Consider the following 24193-nt stretch of genomic DNA (forward strand, 5'->3'; position numbering starts at 1 on the left):
TAGATTTGATTAGCTATGATGGATTAGCCTTTGCGACTTTATATGGAAGCTCATTCTCGATGATTTAAAAATTAGTTTGTTTTTTTGTTGCTCAAACTAAGTTCTAATAATAACAGTCAAGTCTGATACAATACTAGATAGCATTATTTTGGGCTTTGAGTAAAGTGCTGTGGCTCATAGCATGCAGTATATTGAAAGTCCTTGCTGTGCCTAAGAACACAAGAAACGTTACAAACGAGAGGCCTGTCATCTCATACATTCAGTTGTTTCTAGCTAATTGATCTGAGCTTCTCATCCAGTCATTTCCTGAAAGACGCCAGCTCCAGAAACATGGCTGGGTAGCTTTCTGTAATGAAGTGTCTCCTGTTCCAGTATTAAAAAGCAGCTCCACAAAGTTTTAATTTGTGTTGTTAAGGCTTTGTGTTTCACTGCTGACTCTGAAAGAGTCCATTTTGTTGCTTTTTTCAACGCTTTAGAAGATTTTGAATACTTACATGGGGACTCCAAGTTGCCTTCTTTATTCAAAAATAAAAATGAATTCTTTGACCCTGTCAGTATAGGACATTCATTTAAGACCAGGGCTGTGTCTGGCTGCACTTCTCTTCATGAAAGTTGTCTTAAGACTTTTCCATAGCTGTGTATATTATCATACATTTACAGGTAGATAAATGTCAGGAGGAAGAGCAATGCAACATCAATAGGGAAAATATATATATTTTTAAAAAACACTATAATGTACCATTTTGAACATTTAAAAATATTTTAATGTTTATGCAAATAATTTATTTTCTAGCAATAAAGTATAATTACTATTAGATTTGTCAAGATTTAGCATTGAGGGGAGGCAACAATATTGCTTCCTTTGTCATCCATTGTCAATCTGTGAGCAAGATGGAGTAATCACAACACAAAGCATGCTCCATCCTCTATGAAACACAAGATGTTTTCCAACGAATACAGAAAACACATGCACATATAATATATATATATATGATGTCCAAGTAAACATTGTTAAAAGACAGTGGGGTACATCTATTTTTTTGTTATTTACAGGATCCAATTTCTTTACCAGACCAAGTCACTAGCCAGCACTCTCAGAAATGACATACGCTATTCTGCCAAGTGAATTTTTTTGTTGTGAAATTATTTTCACGCCAATAAATTCTGCCATTTCCTTTAACTCAAAACTGCTTTTGGGTAAAAATGTGAATGCATTAAGGAGACCTAGAGTGATCACAGATTTTGTTTTAAAAATGTGGAGCGAAATGTTTTCCATGAAAAGATCTAAGTCTACGTGACCCTAAACTGAAACTAAATGTTTTTGGAGAAATATGTTGATAACCACATTTTCATTGATAAGGCAGATTGTAACAAAATTTATTTTGTACTATGCTGAGAGACAACAATTGGGAGCGAATATACCCACTTATCTGCATGAATTATGCAAAGCAGTCCACAAAATCGACCATCTGGCCATTTATTCAGTGCTGTACTCTACAGTGTTTTAACCATCTGCAGTGTATTAATGAAAGTGGTGTGGAGTTTAAATGTGTGAAAGGGCTGTAAATACTGCATCTTCATGGCATGCAGCTTGATTTTGAAACCGATAAATGTGACACCTCCCACTGGGTGCACATATCACACTGTAATGGTGTCAGCAGAAGCAACAACTTCATAAACGGTTATGCATGTGAAACTGGATGTTCCTGTTTCAGACTTATTGAAAATAATCAGGATCCCAAAATAAGAGATAAAAAGTTTAATCATCTTCTAAAGGTGGTCCAATACACTATTATTTTTTATTGTATTTAAATTTGATTTATTTGATTTCCCTTTAGGATATCTATGGGCTAGCTTGGGAAAATATGTACAAAACCAGATTATCCTGACATATCTAAAGGAAGTTGGAAACATTAAAAACAGGAACAAAGACAAGACACATGAAACAAAAATGTATGTGTACAATGAGAGTTGGAAGCTAGTTTAAAGCAACATCCACCATCTATTTTCTAAATGCTTTACACAATAAAGGTTTGCAAGGAGGCCAGACCCTATCCCAGCAAGCAATGGGTGCAAGGCAGGGTACACCCTGGACGGGACACCAGTCCATCACTGGGCACAGACACAATACACACATTAACACCAGGGTCATTTTCCCAGTAGCTAATTAACCTGCAAGTATGCATTTGGACAGTGAGGAAAGCCATGTGGACACAGGTAAACATGGAAATTCCATGCAGATAGCACCCTAGGAATTGAACCCAGGGTCCCAGAGCTACAAGGCACCAATGCTCACCACTTTACCATCCTAAAGCAATATATTTATCATTTTAATCCACTTTCCTACAATGAAATGAGTTAGTGCCATCTTAGATCTTTCTTGTAAGTGGATACCCTCTTAATCAGAATATGTCCCAGCTGAATTCATATTCACTAACCTTGAAATAAATGACAAACTCCTTCCGAAACCACAAAAATAATAGCAGACCCCTATTAACTGCTAAAAAGAAATAAAAAACAGGCCATTCCTGCCTCACAGCCACCATCCCACACACAGCACAATGAAGAAAATTGACAATTTATTACTGTTGACACAATTAACAAACAAAAGAAACAGAGAGCAATATGACTTGAGCTTTATACAGTATGTGCATGAGCCAGCCAAAGGTCAATTAGCAATTACACTGAAGTTTTGATCCAGGCACACCACTGTTTAAGATGGCTCCTGTTTATTCTCTTTAGTTCAAAATATACCCAGTCAATCAAATCATAAGCAATCGTTTTTTTTTAATTTTGTAAAATCATTTTTTATATACCCACTCAATTTGGAATCACCGGTTGTGCATTTTACACATGACTCTTTGAGAGCCAAGAAAGCCCAGTCCGACTAACCCCACTCTGCCCTCTGTCACACTCGGTCAATTGTGTGCAGCCAACTTGGAGCCATGGTTACCTGTGCTTATTAATTTGTGCTGCAGCTTACTGAGGCTTAGCTTCAGTACCTCTCAATTTGAGATTGTCCACACTGCAGCACCTCTATGCACAGCTGAAACAACTCCTCGGGACATGAATTTAACACGCGTGTTTACAAGTGTGCTTCACAATCATTCTAAAGGTGATCGCTGTTCTTTATTCTTTTTGACTCCTTGATTACATCTCTGTGGAAAAAATGTATTATTTGCTCACTGTGTGTGAGCTTTTAAAATAGGGAATTTAATAAATAGGGAACTCAGGAAGTGAATGGAATTGATATGGGACAGATTTTTCATTCCAGTGTTGCATACTCAAACGTGCAATGACACATTTCCTCAGAAATGAGCAGAAAAACACGTGACAGTATACAGTAGTATACAGTATACTGTATATACAGTATACAGTATACAGTAGTACAGTGCACACTATATGTACTAATGCTGGATGAGGCTATTAGTCTGAAAACAAACATCAACGATCATGTTACATACAGTACCTGCTCGTACGTTTCATTTTCTAAACAAAGTTGTTTAAATAATGTTTTTTATGAAAATAATGAAAACAGATGAGAATTTTTAACCTTAAAATAAAAGTATAGATTTCTGGCATTATGGTTACCAGCATGGGAGCTCTTTCAGTGAGATTCCAAAACCCTATAGACGCAACAATAGGTCTATCAGAATGGAAATGTTTAAAAAATAGAGTAGATCTAAAAGCCTTTGATTATGACATTTGAAGTCACAAATTAAAAATGCTTTTCTTAAACATTAAATCAAAAACAATTTAATGTGTTTAAATAATTTATTATTTATTAGCATTTTCTTGACAATGGTAGCTGGAAAGTGTGATATATTGATGTTAAGCATTAATGTACATTTCACAGTTAAGCGCCTCTTGTTCATCCATTTTCTTATGTTCACACTGAGTTCTGGTTCCTTGTGATATACAATTTAAGCACTGCTGGTCACATTTGGCTAAAGACATGACCCAGGCTTCAACCCACAGTATCAACGTCAAAACATTCAAATGCAAACCTCAGACAGATACTGCATTTCCAGCCACAACACCCAAAGTGATGTGACAAATCAACCATGAAGACCATGAAGGAGATTTTCAAAAACAAATCATTGGTGAAGTAGTAGAGAGGCAGAGAGCAGGACAAGGTTACTTATCCCTTGAAGAATGGTAGAGTAAATAATTAAGTTGAATGCATGTCATGCCACCCAGACACTACAGAGATCAAGCTGCCCTTCCAGGCTGAGTAGAAGAGGAAACAGGAAAGTGGTTTGTGATGCCAGTGTGAACCAAAAGTGACTTTGAAAGACTTGCAAAAGGATATTTCTGAAATGGGAGTCACAGTTCATTGACTAGATCTAGTTCTATACAAAAACCTGGCCTGTATGGATAACTGGCAAGAAAGAAAAGAATAGTCTGAAATCTCACTTGAGATATAATGAAGATATGTGACAGAATATTTAACGGTCAAATGGGACAAGCATTGAACTTTTTGATCTTAATATAAGGCATATCTGATGCAAGCCCAACAATCCCAAGGATCAAGCATGGCAGTGGTAGCACCATGTTATGGGGATGCTTCTCAGCAGGGACTGAGTGAGAAGCATTTGAAATGGAGGGATGGTGTAATGTACAGGGCAATCCTAGAGGAAAACCAACTTTACTCACAAATGTGAACCAAAATAAAACACAAATGTGGTCTGACATTTGTGATTTAATGATTTTAGATTTTAATGACTTTATGAGGGCCAGTCATTAAAATGAAGAGATTTAATGACTTTATGGGGGCCATTCAAAGTCCTGATTTGGATCCAACAGAAAATTATTGTGAGTAAAGTAAAGGCGTTTATAAAGAAGAAGGTTTTGAGTCTAGATTTGAAGGAGTTTAGAGAAGGTGACTCTCTGATATCCTTGGGCAGAGAGTTCCAGAGCTTGGGGGCATAACAGGAGAAGGCCCTGTCACCCATACAATGTAGACGGGCTTGGGGGACAGTAAGGAAAGCAGAATTAGAAGAGCAAAGGTTGCGAGGTGGGGAGTAGGGTGATAATAGTTCAGACAGGTTCTGAGGTGCCAAGCCATGCAGAGCCTTATAGGTGAGCATGAGGATTTTAAAGTCTACATGGAATTTGACCGGAAGCCAGTGCAAGGATTTCAGAATAGGAATAATGTGATCATTTGCACTAGACCTGGTCAGGATTCTGGCTGCTGAATTTTGGACATACTGCAGTTTGTTCAAAGTAGATTTAGATACCCCTGCGAGTAGAGCATTACAGTAGTCAATTCGAGAGAAAACAAATGTGTTGATCAGCTTTTCAGCCACAGTTAGTGATAGCATAGGGGGTAGTCTAATGATATTTCTAAGGTGAAAAAATTATGTTTTGACAGTATGCTGCACATGTGGGTCGAATGTTAAGCCAGAATTTAGTCCTTGCAATCCTGCATTCCTTGTTATACATTCCATATGATAAAATATGTAACAAAAATTAAAATACAAGAGCATATATCTCCTGTTTTAGTTTCCTTGAACTAGTGCACTGTAGATTTCAGAATAGTTTGAGCTCTTCTTTCAGGTATAAGAACAAGTCTTTGAACAAAGGGTGACCATTCTTTGTTTTCTGTTGCTGCAAGACTGTCAGATAATTTTGGAACTCAGACCTTGCAAGTCCTGACTCAAAATTCAGTTTTATACTCTTGCTCCTTAATTGTTTAATATGATGTATTAAAAAGTGTATGCTTTTATCAATTATTTTATTGTAAAGAGATGAAAAGCATATAATAATACCACCTTTGTAGACCATTATACATGAAATATGAAGTAAATGTATCGTATTTATTTCAATAACAATTTTGTTTCTAAACTAAATGTATTAGACTAATTTTAAGATTGTATTGTTCCAAACAACAAACTACAATAATGAATATATTGCCTCCTGGCCAAGCCCTCATCATGAATTAGGTTCCATCAACTATCTTGAGGGTTATAAAGAGTAAAATTCAACAGTAACCCAATTAAAATCAAATCTACTATTTATCCATACAGTATAGAACTAATATAACCCCATCTTTATCTTTGAGATTTTTGCAGCAAAGCAACTACACCTAATTCACTGTTTTATAAAAACATGTTAAAGTGCTCTGGGATTCCATTAGCAGCATTTTAAATAACACAGGAATAGAGAGCTTTTACATTGTGCTGTCCCTAAGCAGATTTAAATGTACTCCTTCCTGCTGTAATTGAAGAGTGCCATATCTGGCTGAGAATAAAAATCAGATTGCCCCACTTTTGCCATTACAATAAGCACTATAATATCTATCATACATCAACACAATATAGTTTCCATTTTTGGCAATACTTTTTTCAATGGTCAGTCATGTGGGTGAACTAATGTTGACTTATCTAGTATCCATTGTATTGCTGTTATTTAACTAAAGGAACTGTCTTTATAGGGGTCATAAGTCCAAAACAAATATATCAGAGTAGGAATGCAACATATCTCTTTTAGATGAGACACATACAGTTTTACTTTTCTTTGTCTAGGTAAATTCATTTGGTATTCCAAAATGTTCTAATAATATTAGTTCAGTACCTTAATCATTAGGGGGAAAGAAACCTATTAATTTCTTTAGATCAGTAATACTGTCCATGGACACTGAATTTATGAATTATGGTGTGGTTTCTGTTTTGCTTGTGTGTACTAGCTGCTTTAAGTGGTGGCAAACAGGAGCAGTAAGTCAAGTCTATTTCTTCCAGAAAGGAGATTTGTTTACTCCTTGGAAAATACATCTTGAGGAAAAAATGATCCTGTAACATTTTTTTAAATTACAGTATGATCAGGAGATGCTTTTTTACTTTTGTATTACCAAAAACAACATCACAAAGCTCAAGCATGAAATGAAATACTGGAAATGATTTCCAAGTCTTTAAATACTCAACTATTTAAGGTTATGCCTTTGAAATGCATTCTGTGGTGGATTTTGGCTTTTAAACACTGATAGCTTTGTACCATTTAATAAATACCTTTCTTGAACTATGTTTACTGACTTGATTACCTAAATATGGGGTTTCCACGCTTTGTTTATGGGAGTTGTTTTGAACTGCACTAACTAAAAATATCCCTAGTCCCTAAAACATATTGGTTTCCCTGTTCAGCATATTGTTCCTCCCATCTCACAGTTCACTCTCCTTTCACAGCTTCTCAATCACATACAGCATTCCATACAGTGGTTTGGTTTGTCTTCATACTGTATACAGCGTTTTCCAAGCATGCCTGTTTTTCCATAAATCATTTCTGTAATGCTACTTTCAGTTGACTCCTAAGTTCAGTCTGTTTCTTTAAAGAATATCTTTACCTAAAGTCAAAATCCTGCTGCACTGATCTTAGTCACATTGTTCTTTTTCTCTGTAACTCACGCCACAGATTAGGCAAACACTTGTCTTAATATATGTAAATGAAAACATTCTCCCACTCTTGATCAAAATAGTACATCTCTTGCATGTTCATTTGAATGGACCTGCCTGTGCATTCATACAATAAATGACAGCAAAATTTCCACTACATTTTCCACTAAAACATTGATTAGGTTTGTAAACTAGTCCCAGGTTCCTCAACAAGTTGTACATGTGTGTTTTCCATTGTTTCCCCAGCATCCCAGGATCCTGTGTTAGGTCAGAAGTAATATTTAAATTTTAAATATATATCTATATTTTGTAAAGATTAAAATAAAAAAAACTAAAACAGATTTTTTGCAGATTTATCATGTAATGTCTGCATCGATTAGGTGTTTTAATCTTAATTTGTTGAAAGTTTCAAGAGATGTGGACAGATTACATTCAGCATGTACGTCAATCACATACAGTAGCTGTGTCCTGAATTATATGTGATCGAGTAAAACCAGCAATTGACTTCAGTTTCAGTTAACATGGCATTGTTATAACATGCTTAGTAAAATATTATCAGGTAATGAAGACTTACAGGATACATTAATACAGTTAGTTTTTGTAATACTTTGCTACACTGCAGATCATTTGTACAACACCTTAATGAGTGAATCTTATTTCAGTTAATTTCTGTATTTAGTTTTCTCACATAAATATTTCTGCTGTAATTGAATAATTAAAGAGATTTTCAAATGACAGAAATGAACAAGGTAAGTGTAACAGGCAGTGGTATCCTACCAGTTAAGACTCTCAGTCCATGCCTTCCTGTTCCCTTTTGAGAAATTGCTTCCTGGATATTAATATTCTCACATAACCTTCAGACATTGATTGTGACACAGATACAGAAAGGAGAAAATGACCCTTTGCAAACAGTGTTAATCCACAGTCTTGCAATTATAAAATCACAGCATGGAAGCAGCTACACCAAAGGGCTAGGCTTACTGTAGGTATCAGAAAGGAGCAATGAAAAGCAGCACTTACAGAAAGACACCAGGGAAGTATTAATGTTATACAAACAATATAGAACATGGCTGTAAACATTTAGTTTTGGATTAGTATTATTTGAATATTGTTTGTCACCTGGAAGTTCTTCCTCATATAATGTAATTGTAGATCTCTGGATGTAACAACTTCGCACAAAAGAATATATGCTGCTTGAGGCTACAACTTTAAACTGTAAAACTGTAAACCGTTTTCAAAATCTCAGGTTTTATCTTTAGAGCACAAGCTTTGTGAACAAGGTGATGGTTCAGAAATAGTCCATTAATTTTGCGTTTATCACAATAATTTTTGAAATCTCGCATATTCCCAGTTCCTGACACACAGATTTTCTGAAAAAGATTTATGAGAGAATAGAAGAGGACACAATCCATTGTTTTTTTTCCTCAGCCAAACATGTATTCTTATTTGAAAGAAAGCTTAATGACCACGATCCACAAATACAGTTGGAACCAAATAGAAAAACTTGTGAATAATAACAATATAATAACACCATATCAAAACATAAAATGAGTATACTTAGAGTGGAATATTAACTTGATTAAGTATGATCTTTGAAATGATTTTACAAAGATTATACCACTTTGAGTGTGGCATTAGCACCCCTTTAAATGATATATTTGAAAGGAAAAATATGCTAATCATTGACCAAATCACAGTATTTATTCATATAAATATATAGTTTTAGTTAGACTTCCAGAAAATTAAAGTGAATGAATAACTTTCAGTGGAAACACATACATAAGTAAAGGTTACCTGACTGTGGTGACTGTCTATATGTCTTTGAACTGAAGGAAGAGCTGTGGAGCTATTAAACCTCATGTGTCCTTCATCCTCTGGTAAACCTTAAAAAAAGCACATACTGTATATTAATATGTGATGAAGGTGTAAAGTTATAATATCACTTGAAAATTCTTTGCTTATACAGTAATTCTAGTTCTTGGTTTCACAAACCAATCTATTCCATTCTTATACAGGCTCCTGCTTTTGGTTGATCTCTAACATATCCACAACATCTCCACTCTATAGAACAGCAACAATATCATCACTGAAATAAAACAGCTGTCCCCCATTTTAAACTAACCCTTTTAAGACCTCTGCTCAGGAACAGTTTTGTGGTAATACATTGTCAACACTGAAAAAGTTTTGTTTTTTAAAAATGTAAACACCTCCTCTGAGGCCTCTTTAGTATTGACTTTGTTTTTCATTTTTTTTATGATTATGAAGCAACAGGCCATAAACTATCAGGACCATTTTTTTTTTCTACGGATAAGGTCTTTCACCATATAATGTTATAATTGTTTGCAAAAAAAACCATCCAAGACACTAGTGATTTATTGAACATCTATTCATCTATTCACTTTTTTAGTATAACATCAAATCAAATACTTTTTAATCATGAATTCCAGATGTAGGACAAAGTTCAAGGGTGACGTAACTGAGGCACTTGTATGCCCACAAGGTTACATTCTGGTAATCAGTGAAAACACCGATGCTACAGTGAAGTGTTACTTCAGTGTTATTTCACTGTAACAAGAGCTCTGTAAAGGGCTTTACCATTTGACAGCTGATTTCCATTTTCCATGCTGACAGGACAGGGTGCTGCCGACGAGCGGGTAGTCACACGGTTATTGGCGTTTTTATCCTGAAGTTCTGGTGACATGTCACTGGTGTCCTCTCGGCCTGGCATGTTAATGTTAGAGATAAGTCCTGTTATAAATGGACAAATGTTGAAGATATCAGGACTTCTGTACCTACTGACTCATATAATCACTGTACTTTTAAAATTGAATTTTTGTGATTTGATGACCAGGTTTAGAAACGGAAGAAATGTTACAACTAAGAGATGGCCATTCACTCATTCACATTACTATCAGTTTACCGATCCATGGACTTTGTCCAGGCAGGGTTTTTTTTTTTTGACGGATCCTAATAATCTGAGGAAGTGAAAGGTTTCCTGTAAAGAAAAGAATTTTAAAAATCTAATTTCTGTGTACTATATAATAAAGCATTATATATTAAAATCTATAAAATACTACTCCTTTTGTCATTTAAAACAATCTCTTAGATGGGATTTTACTGGTAGTATCCTTGTAATGTGAAATTGCTAATACTATGTCCCAAGGGGTATGCTTTCTGCACAATAAGGAAGGATAGCTTTAATAAGGACTTGCTTTCACAAAAATAATCAGAATCACAGGGCAGGACTTACTTAATGATATTATAACATTTAACAAAAACAATGTTGTATTAAATAATTAAAAAAATACTTAAAATTGTCTTAATATGTCTTGTGAGCGAATAGGTCATAGATTGTTTATGATAAAAGATGTTTACTTCTTCAAGTATTCACTTAATGCATGAACAATTTCTTGTATTATGCAGTAAAGCATTAAATAATACATTTTCAGATTGTAGAAAGATGGTATCTTAATTTATGGATTATGAAGAAAGCACATATTTCAATTTAGTTTTATTTTAATCAAATCCTGATAGGAATATCACAAAGCATATCTTTATAAACTGTTTATTAGGTAATAATTGGGGTGATTCTGTGAACTAATTGTAGTAGTAAATGGGGATACATATTTTAACATTTCATTTTATGAAATGACACTTTGATACATAGTTATGTAATGTTTTAAATTAGTGTAATTACAAAATTAATTCTTTGGGTTTTAGACTTATGCCTAACTTGTAATAAATAGCCTTATATTTTTTTCTGTAGAAGGTTTTACCAAAACATTTTTACTGATTCCTGATAATCCAAATACACCTCAGTATGAAAAGATTTTGGGTCAGCGGAAGAAGAAATAGAGTTATGGCAGAAGTGGTTCCTGATGTTCTTAGATGAGAAACTGAATCGGAATTAAAGTTAAACTACATGTATACCATCCATTCTCCATAATATTTCACAGTGGGGCATGAGTGTTTTCTCAACATGAGTTTGATCTTTTTTACATCAAATACAATGCTGATGAGCATTTCCAATTCCTTGATTTTAATTAAATCTGACCATGTAAAATTGCTTCAATTGTCATTCAAATGATGTTTGGCAAATTTGAGTTGCCTCTTTTTGTGGTTCACCTTCAGAAGAGGCTTCTTCCTTGTGAACCAGCAATGAATGCCACATTTTCAACACTTTGTATCCAGAAGATGCCAGTGTGTATTGGAAAGTTCTTATTCTTGCCTTTGGTTTTAAATTTGCCTCCTAAACCACTTGTTTCACAGCTCATGGTGACAGTATTCATGTGACCCCTTCCTGATTGGCAGACTGTACCATTAGCCTTAAATAACTTAAACACTACAGTGGAAAGTGGACGTTTCAGCATTGTATGGATTCTTTAATAATCTTCCGCAACTTGTGAAGATCAATGACCATTTGCCAATAAATCCTCAAAGAACTCTCTGACTTTAACCTTTATAATACATGAAACTACCAGATGTTTTCTGTGTATTACCTCATTTTACCCTCCAGGGAAATGTACACTACACTAGAAAGTGGAAGGTTCAGGTTTTTATGGATTTTTCACCTAAGTCATAGATGTCAATGACCATTTGCCTGCCATCTTTGAAGAGCTGTCTGTCCTTAACTATGCTTCAGATTATGTTACTACTAAATGATATCTGCGCACTACCTCCATTTATATGCCAGGGAAAAATACATTTTTGGTGGCCTCGATATAGGTCTGGAGGCTTCAATTGCATGTCCTAAGGGCAGAATGTTACTGTATGTTTTTACTGATTTTTTTTAAAGAAATACATTGAGGTTCCTATTTCATTGGAGACTTGAGTAAATGTGGAGGGCACTGTATGTACTGCATATATGATTTTGATTGTAGTAGTATTGCTACATTAGCTTTCAGAGCACATTCAAGCAGAACTATAATACATTTCACTTTTGTTCTGATTACCAGAGACTCACAATTCATGAAGGGGCCCATATTTAAACCTAATCATTTTGTTTCTGACATATGACATTACCAGCAATCTCCTGACTCATGCTAGTAAGACACTTTGAAACACTTGTCAATTTAAAGTAAAGTTGTTGCATAAATAAAGGTTGCTTTCATTGTAACAATTACCATTTTTTTCAATAATTACATTACTTATTAAATTAAGTTACATTCTGTATTTGTTTAAGCAGTAGCCCCACATAAGATCAATTCATGACAAAAGTACTTCAAAGGTGACTGGGTATTCTGGTATTGCTGTATTTGGAGTCAAACATATAAAATAATATAAGTTGGTTGAGTATGAAGAATTTGTCATTATACATTACAATTTAGAATGACTCTGTGTACAACACAGTGACCCTTTGACACAGCCCTACCAATAAACAAATCTCTCTGAACTTCTCAGTATTAAAAACTTAATTTGGTAGCATATTTCCTGATATCAAAACCATATTAATAAGCATTTACTGCTGTCTGCAGACAGAAGCATGAACTGACAATATAAAGACAATCATAATCCATCAAGGACAGCACAGATCCAAAACACTGTGTCAGGGCATCATGTGTTAAAACCTAATCTCTTACAAATGAAAACTTGAACTATTTTTGTTTTAGAGTTTCCTTTGTAAATGTTATAATATTTGTTTGATGAGCACTTTGAACATGGATGTTTGTAGAATAAATGGTTCTTATTAGAATTTTGTTTATTAACAGTGACAGTGGTCTGTACCTAATTTTGCCTCCAGAAGGAATAGTCGTTAAAACTGACTTTTTGCTAAAAAAAATTTGCTATACCAATATAGCCATTTTAAGTCATCAAGGTATATTTTTGTCCCCCAACAGCAAAGGCATGAGTCCATATTTACCTCATAGTTACATAAAACTTTAAGAAGATTTTAAGACATTTAGCATAAGAGTACTCCTACTTCAATACCAAACCTGATGTTTTTCTCTGTCTTCTTTTTCTTGAGTTTCTCATCGGTGACCCTAGACTCAATTTCAGCATAGCCTATGGTGGTGGAGTGCAAGAATGAACTTTGTTTGATTGTCTTTATAAAATCAATGTGACTACCATAAGTACTTTCTCAGATAGTCCACTAATGAGGCATAGCCTTGACTAAAAATCTCCTGCTAGAAGACTGGAAGAAAGAGATGCATTGTATTTTAGAGGAAGGCCTTTCAAGGGACTTTTTTCTTCTTCGCAAAAAAATACATATTTAGAAGGACTTAATAAACTGTGTAACAGTCTTACATAGATTTGTAACAGTTAATAGGATGCTTACATGAGCTGCCAGATATGAAAAATGCATATGAGGCTTGCATTTGACAGCCATCAGAGTGAGGTTTGGGTTCCAGCTCATATTTAACCTTCACATTGGACCTAAGCCAAACCTAAACCCCTAAAGCCTATCCTTGAAATGTGTATTTTGATGTGACAAAACCCATATGGTCATCTGGCATTGCACAATTGCAGATTAAACTGCAAAAGAGCCACCACCATTCAGGAAATCTCTCACTGAATGCACTGAATGACGAAAGCGTATTTTTAATTAAGTTTGTTGATTTACACATCAGGAATTGGGATAGAATGTGTATTTCCCCAAACACTGCTGTATCTTAATTGTTTAGCAGAAATTTAGAAACTTTAGAAACATAATGAATTTCAAGACTCATTATCTGGAGTCCCCAATTTCAATCCCAGAGCGCCTCAATCAAGGAGCTTTTCTAGGTCTCTTTAAGTCATCAGCAGCAACGGACCAGAGGGAAAGGGTTAAATTTATCCAATTAAGACTTTTCTACTGAAGCTGTTGATAATTTAAAAGGAATAGATTGTGACCCTGGAGGACAAACACTGGAGTTTCTTGGTATATATCATCTCTATTTTAAAACTAACAACAATAATATGACTTTATACACTCGTAACAAATTTGTTTATGCAAGTAAACAGAAATACTTAAACTCATATTTATTAAGTACTGTAAAAGAAATATGTTACTTATTTTTGTTTAAACCACACAAAGGACAAAACAGAGATGCCAAATTCAACTGTATGTTTAAATGAATTTTAAACTAAGCTTTTTGTGATTCTATACTGTATGTCTACATTAGAAACCACGCCTTACTTGCAAGCGTGTCATATATTCCTTCTACACAGCAGAATCATACTTTCAGAACATTGTGTGTACCGACTCACTTTCAGGCTCTCTTATTTTCCGTCCGGCAGCTGACTTTCTCAGGAGGCTTCTCCCTGAGCTGAAGAGTGTGTTCAGTTCATCAAGTGGGCTGGTCAGGGGCCTGGAGTTGGCAGGGTTGAATGGGAGTGGGGAAGAGGAACAAGAATGTGATTTCCTGTGTTCTGCCCTTGGCATCTTTACTGGAGAATAAGGGGGTTTGGCGCAGCCTGAAGGGGCTTCTGAGACACAGTAGCCTGGCTTTTGAGGCACCTTTGAAGAGTCTGAGTTTGAAACTGATGCTGTTTTAGCTAAGGCCAGGATACTGGCATCAGGTGGAAAAGGGAAATGAGAGGGAGGTCGGTAGGGGGGAGGCAGAGATGGGGGAGGAGGCAGAAGAGGAGGAGGAGTTGGGGGAGGGGTAGATTTGTCAGGCATATTAAAAACCGAGAAATTTGGTGAAGAAGGTCTCTCACTTTCTGTTTTTTGCTGTCGTGCAAACTGAGGAGACAGTGGACTTGAGCCTTCAGACTGCCCAGAATAGTTCAGGTTTGTTTCTAAAACTGGCAGCTTTTTCACCTCTATGGGTGTGAGGGGTGATTCATCAGAAGCAGGAGAACAAGTAACAGGAGTTGGAGGAAAAACTAGCAGTGGAGGCCGGTGAGGGAGTAAGTTGGGGAAAGGTGGTGGAATGTCACAGGTACAGTCCTTGCAGTATGTTTTGCCTCCAGGACCAGAGTGCAACTGTTCAATGATGAAAAGTTTTTTGTTCTCGTGAAGCTGCTGAGGAGACCCTTCGGATTTTGCCAAAGTTATCTTAGCAGATGTGCCTTCTTCAGGCAGAAAATATTTCATTTCTTCATAGACAGACTCCCCCTGCTCAGCACTATCCACTTCTGGTAGACTCATGGCTCTGGCATTTCCAACCATCTCAATATAAACACCCTCTTCCTCCTCCTGGGAACTGTACAGACTGAGTGCACCATACTGGGGCCCATCAGCTGAAGCTGCCCGTTGAATCATTCCAATACAATGTCCTCCTTTAGCAAGACAAGACAGCTTAATTTCTGCTGGTCTGGGACCTGATATCTCCTCATAGGAACCACTCAGTTTTGTGTTAGGGCTTCTTTTAGGCTTTGGTGGAGGAATCTTCTTCATTGTGCTATAGTCGTCACTATGAGGTCTTGGTTTTGAAAGAGCTGCAATTAAAAATAAAAAAGAAGAAAAAACATTGATTACAGAGAACCACATGAACTAAACTCTACATGCGAAACAGTTTCTCTTTTATACCAAAAATGTTTTATGGCAGTAGAGAAGAATGGCAAGATTACAGTTTAAAGCACAATAATCTGAAAAGAGAATAGTACAGGTCACAAACTCTGTTGGCGTCTAATAGGTTAGTCTAAATATATTTTTGAAAGAGGAAAACTTTCAGTAGGATTATTTGGGAGCAGTGCAAAAGAAAAAAAAATACACTTCATGCTTTAACTGAACTTTATGCAAATGCAGTGTATATTAGAAATTGGTAGCCTGTGTTACAAAAAAAATCACAAGAATGTTCCACTGTCCTCTCCTGCAGAAAAACGTCGACAGAAAGTTCAGATGTATGATTTTGCTATTTACTGAGAAGGTTTGGGAGTTTATAGCTTGGTCTAACCTTCACAGGATGTTTCTTGAGATGCAGCTGATAAGCAGGCACTAACTGCTTCATATGAAGCACTGAGCCTGGTGTTGGGGTCCCTCTTTGGTTTGGGAGGAGGCTGTTTCCGTGGTGATGGCAGGCAGCTGCAGTCGTCCATGCTGAACACTGATTGCAAGGAAGGGGACTTGATTGAAGACCCGGTGGCGGAATGGACCAGATTGTCCATAACCAAAGGGACTGGCACAGAGGTGTAATGAAAGTGCTTTGGTGTTCGGCATCCCCCAGAGCTGCCTTCATTGACCTTTCCATACTTGTCTCCAGCTCTGTGAGATAACATGATACCCAGAAGCATTATTCAAATTGCAACCATGAGATTGCTCACGCCAACATAATGAAGTTTTCTTTTCCTTGTTTTTGCAATGATCCACCACAACACAAAGCACAACCATACCTTATAGCGAGCAATGACCAACTGCACTGTTTCTAATTATGCTGGTAAGATGCCACAAGATAACAAATATTAACAAAAGTTGCAATTGCAATTAAAGTAACTAACACAAAAAAATAACAAAGTGCCTATTTTATTGCATTAATCCCTACTTATACCAGATAAATGATTATTTCAATTTAATCTTCAGTTTTTCATAATAGAATCTGATACACTTCAATCTGATATGTGTCCCTTACTCTCTCACCATCTCTGGCTTCCATCAAGCTTCCTCTAAATTAGGGTTTGTACAGCTTGCATTATATCCTATAGGCTAAATGTATGTTCTAAGATTTGTAACCCTTTATTTCTATGATTTTGCAGTTTAGAGATATGGATAGGAATAGAATAAGAATTAGACACGGGTGTTTGATTGTTTTTAGGGGTATGTGTAGGGTAATATTCAGGTATGGGTTTTCATTTTTATCAGCACAAAAATGTAGCCCATATCACCATATATCAGTGCTGCAGAAAAAAGCAATAAATTTGAAACCTTTGGACCCAGCAGGTGATTTGTTTTATGCTATTGTGTTTAATTATAGTCTCATGAGCAGGAAGAAGCTTCTCTCTGACATAATTGGGAGTAATTCCAAGCTAATTAACTTGATCCAAAAATAGTGACTAGAGTTACCACTGTTACCTTAAGTAGTGTGGTGTCTGATGTCCCAGAGTGCTTTGTAAGACTATATTTATTGGATTGTATTTGTACCTGATTTAGTTTTGTGCAGTAGAAACATGCAATTTAGAAACATGTAGATTTTTTTCTTAATAGTAATAAAGAGTAATACAAGCAATGAAAAATCAGATAAATATAAAATAATTCTATTTATGTAAAGACATCTGCACTTCAATTGGTTAATACAATATACAATATGTTTATCTGTCTACATGCAACCAGAAAATACTTAAAAGAAAGATTTTAATTTGATTAAAAAGCTTTCTATGGCTACATTATTACATGTAAACAGAACTGTGTGTTTGGGTCTCCTATTATATCTCACTTTATTGACTTCTCAATCCACTGCAATGCAGCTACTCTCACAATTATGCACTCTTTGCTAAAATGTAGGTGAAGTACAACATGCGTATGCTGCCCATATCCAGCACAACAATATTACTACTAAGGAACAAGTTAAAGTTTATTCCATGCTGAAAAGAAAAGAAAAGAAACAGCGTTTCGGCTGTGGAGCCTTCTTTGGGTGATTCCTCACACCTGAAGAAGGCTCCGCAGCCAAAATGTTGTGTTTCTTTTCCTCTCTTTTCAGCATGGTATAAACCTTTACTTGTTCCTTTGCAGCCTAAGCATACTTGAACTACTTCAATATTACTATTAAACCACATTATGGAAGGTAATAGAGTAATTGCTGGGATCTGTTAATTTAGCCTTCCCAAAAAATTGTTCAGACAAAATAAAGCTGACTTGCTTTAGAAGCAGCAGCAACTAATTTTCTTCCCAGAACTAACACTCACAAACATACCAGAAAACAGGACAAGCAAATCAACTCTGCATATCAAAGGACAGGGCAAAAACCCACCAACAAATAATAAAACGGGACAAACCCTCAAAGAGCTGCAGGCAACAACACGGGCAAAACAACTTCTGTTACATATCAAAGAGCAGGACAAGCACTCAGAGTGTTAAACAAACTTCTTTCTGAGCCATCCTGTGTATAAAGAGTGGGAACCCCTTGCAGTGTGTCTGCTCTTCAGGCCAGACCCATGTGTTGCTGTAGTCATTGAGCTCAATAAAAACTGAATATGCACAAGACCGTGTCCTGCGCATCTGATCATGGATTTCCCACAACAACAGGGACAGTACATGTATGTACAGTACAATACATTTTGATTATGAATGTATCTCAGTCTACTACAAAATAACTTGAGCTATTTTCAGAATAAAATATTGGAAACCCACACTCACACACAGCAAAACGAGCACAGTACATTACAATAACACCCCTTCTTTCCTGCCCAACATGCAAACACACATACACACACAAATTAGAGGAACAGTAGGATTCTTTGTCTGCCTATTAGATCAATAGCTTCTTCCTGAAAGGAGATGGGAGCCTCCAGCAGTATCAGCCTAGACACAATTGACAATAGCATGGAGAACTCTCACAGGAGAATAACAACCAGACACAAAAGGTTTTGCAGCCAGAATTCTCTAGAAATGCTCACCAAGGAAAATAAAAATAAAACGATTAAATTATTTGTACCTCCAGAAGTATACAATCACATTTACTATGTTGAATGACTTTTCCTGTACAGTGGTGTAGAAACAGGATGTTTTGGTATACTTCCATTTCTGATTCTGAAACAGATCTCTCAACCTAAAACTGCAAATTTACTTCCATGTTTCTTAGGAACTAAGCTTTTAACTGTTTAAAAGTAAACTATGCTTTTAAAACCACACATTGCAGACAGGTGGGGATTTATTTGATTTTACAAATTGAAATGTTTTCAAATGATATGTTTGTGTATAAGATACAGTATATATAGGTTCTCTCCCATAATATACTGCAATTTCCTTTCTCTCATTTTCTAAGCACAATTTTCCTTAGTTATGACTGTATGTCTATCCCATTGTCATATCCAGAGAGATCAGAATTCCCAAACAAGCACAGATTCCTCTAGGTCTGTGGGTACTGGCCCTTCCAATTGCATTGGCAGTGTTTATTTTTCACTTATCGGAAATGTCTGGCCACAGCTGGTGAACAACACCGTTTCATGTTAAACTGGTAGACGGCAGGCTGCAGATTGCAAAGTTACATAACACACAAAATGACAGAGTTTTACTGGATTAGTCACTTCTAAGCCTGCAAACTAACATTGACATAACTTGAAAGGCTGTAACTGTTTGTGTAAGGATTACAGATCCTTATACAGGACAACAAATCATTTGCAAATCAAACTTACATACTTGAAAAGGTAGGCTTAAAATGTATGGGCTATCACAAGTACACAGTGTGCAGGAGCCATGTATTCAGATAGAAGAACATTAGCCCTTTCATTATATGTTTAAAAGACTCATCATATTCAAGTGGTGTACCCCAAAAAATAAACAAGAGGGACCTGAACCTCTCGGCGTATAATTTGTCTCACATACTTCATATTTGACAAAATATTGTACTTAATGGTGTTGTTGGACAGAAGTTTGGATGGAGGTCAAATTCTAATGCTCTTCTGCTTCCCTGTGCATAAAAGCTCACTGACTGAATGCAGCTCCCTACTTGAACACTGCAGTACTGCACAGCCTTTGGAGCTCCCCTCCCTCCACCCCATTGCAGCATTTCTCCCTGGCTCATACCTCATAAGTACAGGGGGGAGTGGCAGTGTGACAGAGCTAGGCAAGGGTCAGTGCCATCACGTCCTCTGCCAGGTCAGTTAAAGCCAAAGTACTACATATACTCTCTGTATTTGTCAGCTCATTTCATCATTATTAGAGTTTGACAAACAGCTGAAAACAGATTTAAAAGGAACAAGTGGAGGCTAATTCCAATCTGAAACACAAGAAAAACAACAGTTTTGGTTCGTAGACCCTTCATCAGGTGTGTTGAATTAACATCTCGTTGTTCCTTTGCAGCGTATATACTGACACAGCTCCCCACTCAAACTTTTCTGTAGATGTAGACTTGATAAAATGCTGAAATTAAAACTCAACTTCAAGGTAAATGCACATCAAATATTTTCAGGGACATAAATGTAGGGAGAAAAACAATAAGCATGTTGAAGATCTGGGTCTTAAAAGAACTCCTACATCACCTACTGTCAACAGACACTTCCCAAAGCATGTACTGTACCTTCTCATTGTTTCCTCTTCCATCCCCCTGCTTTCCTGTTTTTCCTTGGACTGTTTCTCATTCACTTCATTCCTCAGGCGATCATTCTCTCGAGCAATGTCGGAAGCATTCTGGATAACGAGGCCATCATATGCTTTCTGCCCCCTGTCTTCCATATCTTGTAGGAAGCCTTGCACAGAACTGACCTCTTGCTGTCTGATGCTCATTTTCTGCAGAAGCCTCTGGCGTGCAAGAAACCCTCTTACAACTGCCATGGTGGAATAAAAATACAGTCCAACAATATAAGAGCCCAACCAGAGATATGATCAGTCAATAATGCAAAACTAAATATTAGTGCGCATTCATCTATGAATCTGGTAATGTGGGTATGACCAATCAATATCCATAAAGAGAGAAAATGCAGGGACACTATAAATCAGCTTCACATGCTCAGACTTTATTTGCATATTTTTGGCTACCAAAAATTGTATAAATTTTTAATTGTGAAATTCTGTTTCAGGGTTTAGACATTTTTACATATTTATATACATAAATGTTTTAGTTTATGCATTTTCACATTTTGTGTTTGAAAGAACAAATAAAAGTGAGATTTTAGTATATGAGCATGTCTTAGGGCCACTTTTATCTCTCACCTTGGTTTTGACATTGGGAGAGTAAATTCAGACCTCTCAGAACTGTAGGTGAACATAAATACAGAAGCTTATAGGAAAATTACTCAAATATGGCAGTCATGAAAGATGGGAGTAGGCTTACAACAGTTGTATCTGCAAACACTGATGATGTCTCATAGGGTGAACTCCCAGGCAAACTGTTTGCTTTGCTTGTAATAATATTAATCTTTGTTTGCTGAATTGAATTCACTGTCATGTGTACCATTATATTATCATTGGCTCTTTCAGTACTTTTATATTTCTTCAGTTTCTGGATTCACTCCATTAATTTGATCTTTAATCTACAGGCGGTCTTAACATAGACTAGTGTTCCTAAAGTTATTACTGATTAGTTGTAAAATGGATATAAGCATCTCTGAACCACACACAAAAATCTCTAAGGTGTTCAGTATTTGAATTGATAAACTGTTTTCTTACATGAGGTTGAAGACACTTCAAATGAGGAATAATTAACTGAAAGTTTTGTTCAGCAAATTGACATGGGGAAACCTAGTGCAAAACTAAAATAGACATTAAATGCTTCCTTTAGAGAATGGCGTCTTTCAGTGTTTTAATTGTTCACTTTCACAGATTAATGAATTTGCGCAATGAATACCATACACATGGTGCACAAAAGGAAAAAAACAGTCACCCATTTTGCAGAGCTTGATCTTCAACAGAGGAAGAAGGCAAGAGTCTAAGGTAAAGAGAAGGACTGTACTTAAGCAGTAAGTCCTTAAAATAATATGAAGCTAGACCATTTAGTGCCTTATACTGTATGTGAAAATAAGAACCTTAAAGGCCACTAAAAATTTCACATAGAACCAGTATAAGCTACGAAAGGACTTAGTTCTGTGCTAATGCAGAACCCTTTTAGTTAATACTTTGTCCACAGAATTCCAAACATACTGAAGCCAATGTAGTATCTTAGAAGTTATACCTATTAGAAAGGCATTACAGTAGTCTAATCATGATGGAATCAAATTTAAACAGGTTAGGACTAAGTTATCCTGCTAAATAATCCAAACATTCACAAAGCATTCAATTCTTGGATGTTGTTGTCTCTTGCGAAATTACAAGTGAAGATGAATGATGCTGTGTTCTGGCCAACATAACTGCTGATGTCGTTTGAAGCATAAATGGCTTTAAGCAGCATTACAATCACTTCCCTTCTTTTAATAACAAAGCATACAATCTAATAAAAGTATGCATGGAATTATCCAGTCTATACAGTATATGGAGATACAATATATGAATATAGGTTTTCCTCCTACTGTTAACTTGCAGTTAAAAGCAATCCAATACATTTTATTTCTATTAAGCTTACAAGCAGGTTTATGTCAACAATACAACTAATAAAAGATGAAAAAATATGTAAATAAGTACAATGAGTGTTATTCACTCATTGAATGGTGTCTAATTGCAGAAGATCTTTTCTAGTTAATACAAATTATAGCTTTGTTAGCAAGAAAACATACAAAGTAATAGTTACCTTTCTGACAGGTTATAATCTTCTTCTGCAGTTGAAAGCAATAGTCGTTTAGATGGTCAGCTTGCCAGTATTTCAGGAACACTTTGCTATGGCCCATCTAGATATGAAAAGCAGCAGGAGGAGCAATAATGAGCAAAAAAATTGGATCACCAGTGGTCAGTAAGTTTAACTGGCACAAATGTCTTTTGCAATCTTAGGTACCAGAAGAACAAGTTTACCTTTTTCTTTGATCTGCTACTAATTAATAGACTTTTGACACACTATCAAATTGCCCTGATATTTAATCTAATAACCAATTTTCAAAAATGCTGTTTCACATGAAAAGAATAGTGCTAGTACATTATGAACACAAAATATGGAGAGCCTTTCATATTTACCAACTGTATGAGGATCTCCATTTGTTTCAGTCTAGAGTAAATTTAGAATAGATATTTTTGTAGTATTTTTTCTGAATTACTCAAATTCCATACACAATATTCTTGTTAATATCATACTGTATGTGGTTTCTAGCTAGTTATGAATAACCAGAGATTTTACATTTCTTTTAAAAATTAAAGGGTAGAGTAATATTTGTCTTGCTGTTCAAAACCTGATTAAATCTGAATCATGTTTTAAACATACACTTCAAACATATAAAAACAGTAACAAAAACAAGGGCTTGAAAAGGGCAAGCAGATAACTTACTGCACTAATGATCAGAAAGGCTGTTTTCTGTGGAATTAGTCAAAACTGTCTTCAGTTTGTCTAAACCGCCATAAAGTTCATCACGGGTTTTAATTCACTACAAAGGTTTGGCAAAAGATGAATCCAACTTTTAATTTAGCTATCTTTCAATCCCTTATTTATTTAATTCCTCCAGTAGGAATAGTTAATTGACACACCAAGAATCACAGTTCAGGACACCAAATCAGATGTATACCTATCCTAAAAATTAACACTTTCCAAAAACTTTTTTGCGCTTTGTAATTCAGATGTGTTGTGCTCTCTGTGTTCTGCTGAACTGTAAATCAGTCAAGCTGTTACTCCATTTGCACATTCCTGCAGAAAGCACAAAGCCTTTAATTATTCCCTTGACTTTGTTTAAAAAGGCATCCAATGGTCTGAGAGCTGCGTGAGAGCAAAGGCATGCTCCTATTAAGTCTAAGGAATAGAAATTAAGAATAATTGACAGTAAAGGCCTCAGACTTGGTGTAGGGAAGGTGATGTATGTGTGCTACAGTGACATAAGGGGGATTCTACTTCAATGAATTTAATCCCACAAATGGTTTGGGAAGAAATCCCAGAGTGTCCTAATTGACCATTTTCTCACTGGTTTGGAGGTGCTATGTTTTGCAAGCAACACTTGTAACAGTAGAAAAAAATATTTTTTTGAGTTCTACGTTTTGCTCTCCACTCCACTTCTTGTAAAGTCAGGGAAGTGATCTAATGTAGTCAATTTAGTGGACATCGCACATCAAACTCTGTTACAAAATATTGAAAATTTATGATGTGACTAAAATGGATTGGATGTTTTAAAATTGCACCTCAAAGGATCATCTACACAGAGACAAAACTTTACACTATATA

At 35.9% G+C, this 24193-nt stretch overlaps 1 protein-coding gene across 1 annotated transcript in view; it reads right to left on the bottom strand.

Annotated features, from left to right (window-relative positions):
• myo16 (myosin XVI) overlaps positions 1 to 24193 on the bottom strand; it is a 138192-nt gene that overhangs the window by 7922 nt on the left and 106077 nt on the right. The window contains exons 28-33 of the mRNA XM_088914495.1: positions 22628 to 22724; positions 20486 to 20732; positions 16211 to 16518; positions 14577 to 15752; positions 9984 to 10136; positions 9183 to 9271 (exon numbers count right to left, since the gene is read on the bottom strand). Coding sequence (XP_088770621.1) covers positions 9183 to 9271; positions 9984 to 10136; positions 14577 to 15752; positions 16211 to 16518; positions 20486 to 20732; positions 22628 to 22724 — 2070 coding nt within the window. The remainder of the gene's footprint in view (positions 1 to 9182; positions 9272 to 9983; positions 10137 to 14576; positions 15753 to 16210; positions 16519 to 20485; positions 20733 to 22627; positions 22725 to 24193) is intronic.

Source organism: Atractosteus spatula, chromosome 4 (assembly GCF_055471065.1).
Source record: "Atractosteus spatula isolate fAtrSpa1 chromosome 4, fAtrSpa1.hap1, whole genome shotgun sequence".
Classification (NCBI taxonomy): Eukaryota; Metazoa; Chordata; class Actinopteri; order Semionotiformes; family Lepisosteidae; genus Atractosteus; species Atractosteus spatula.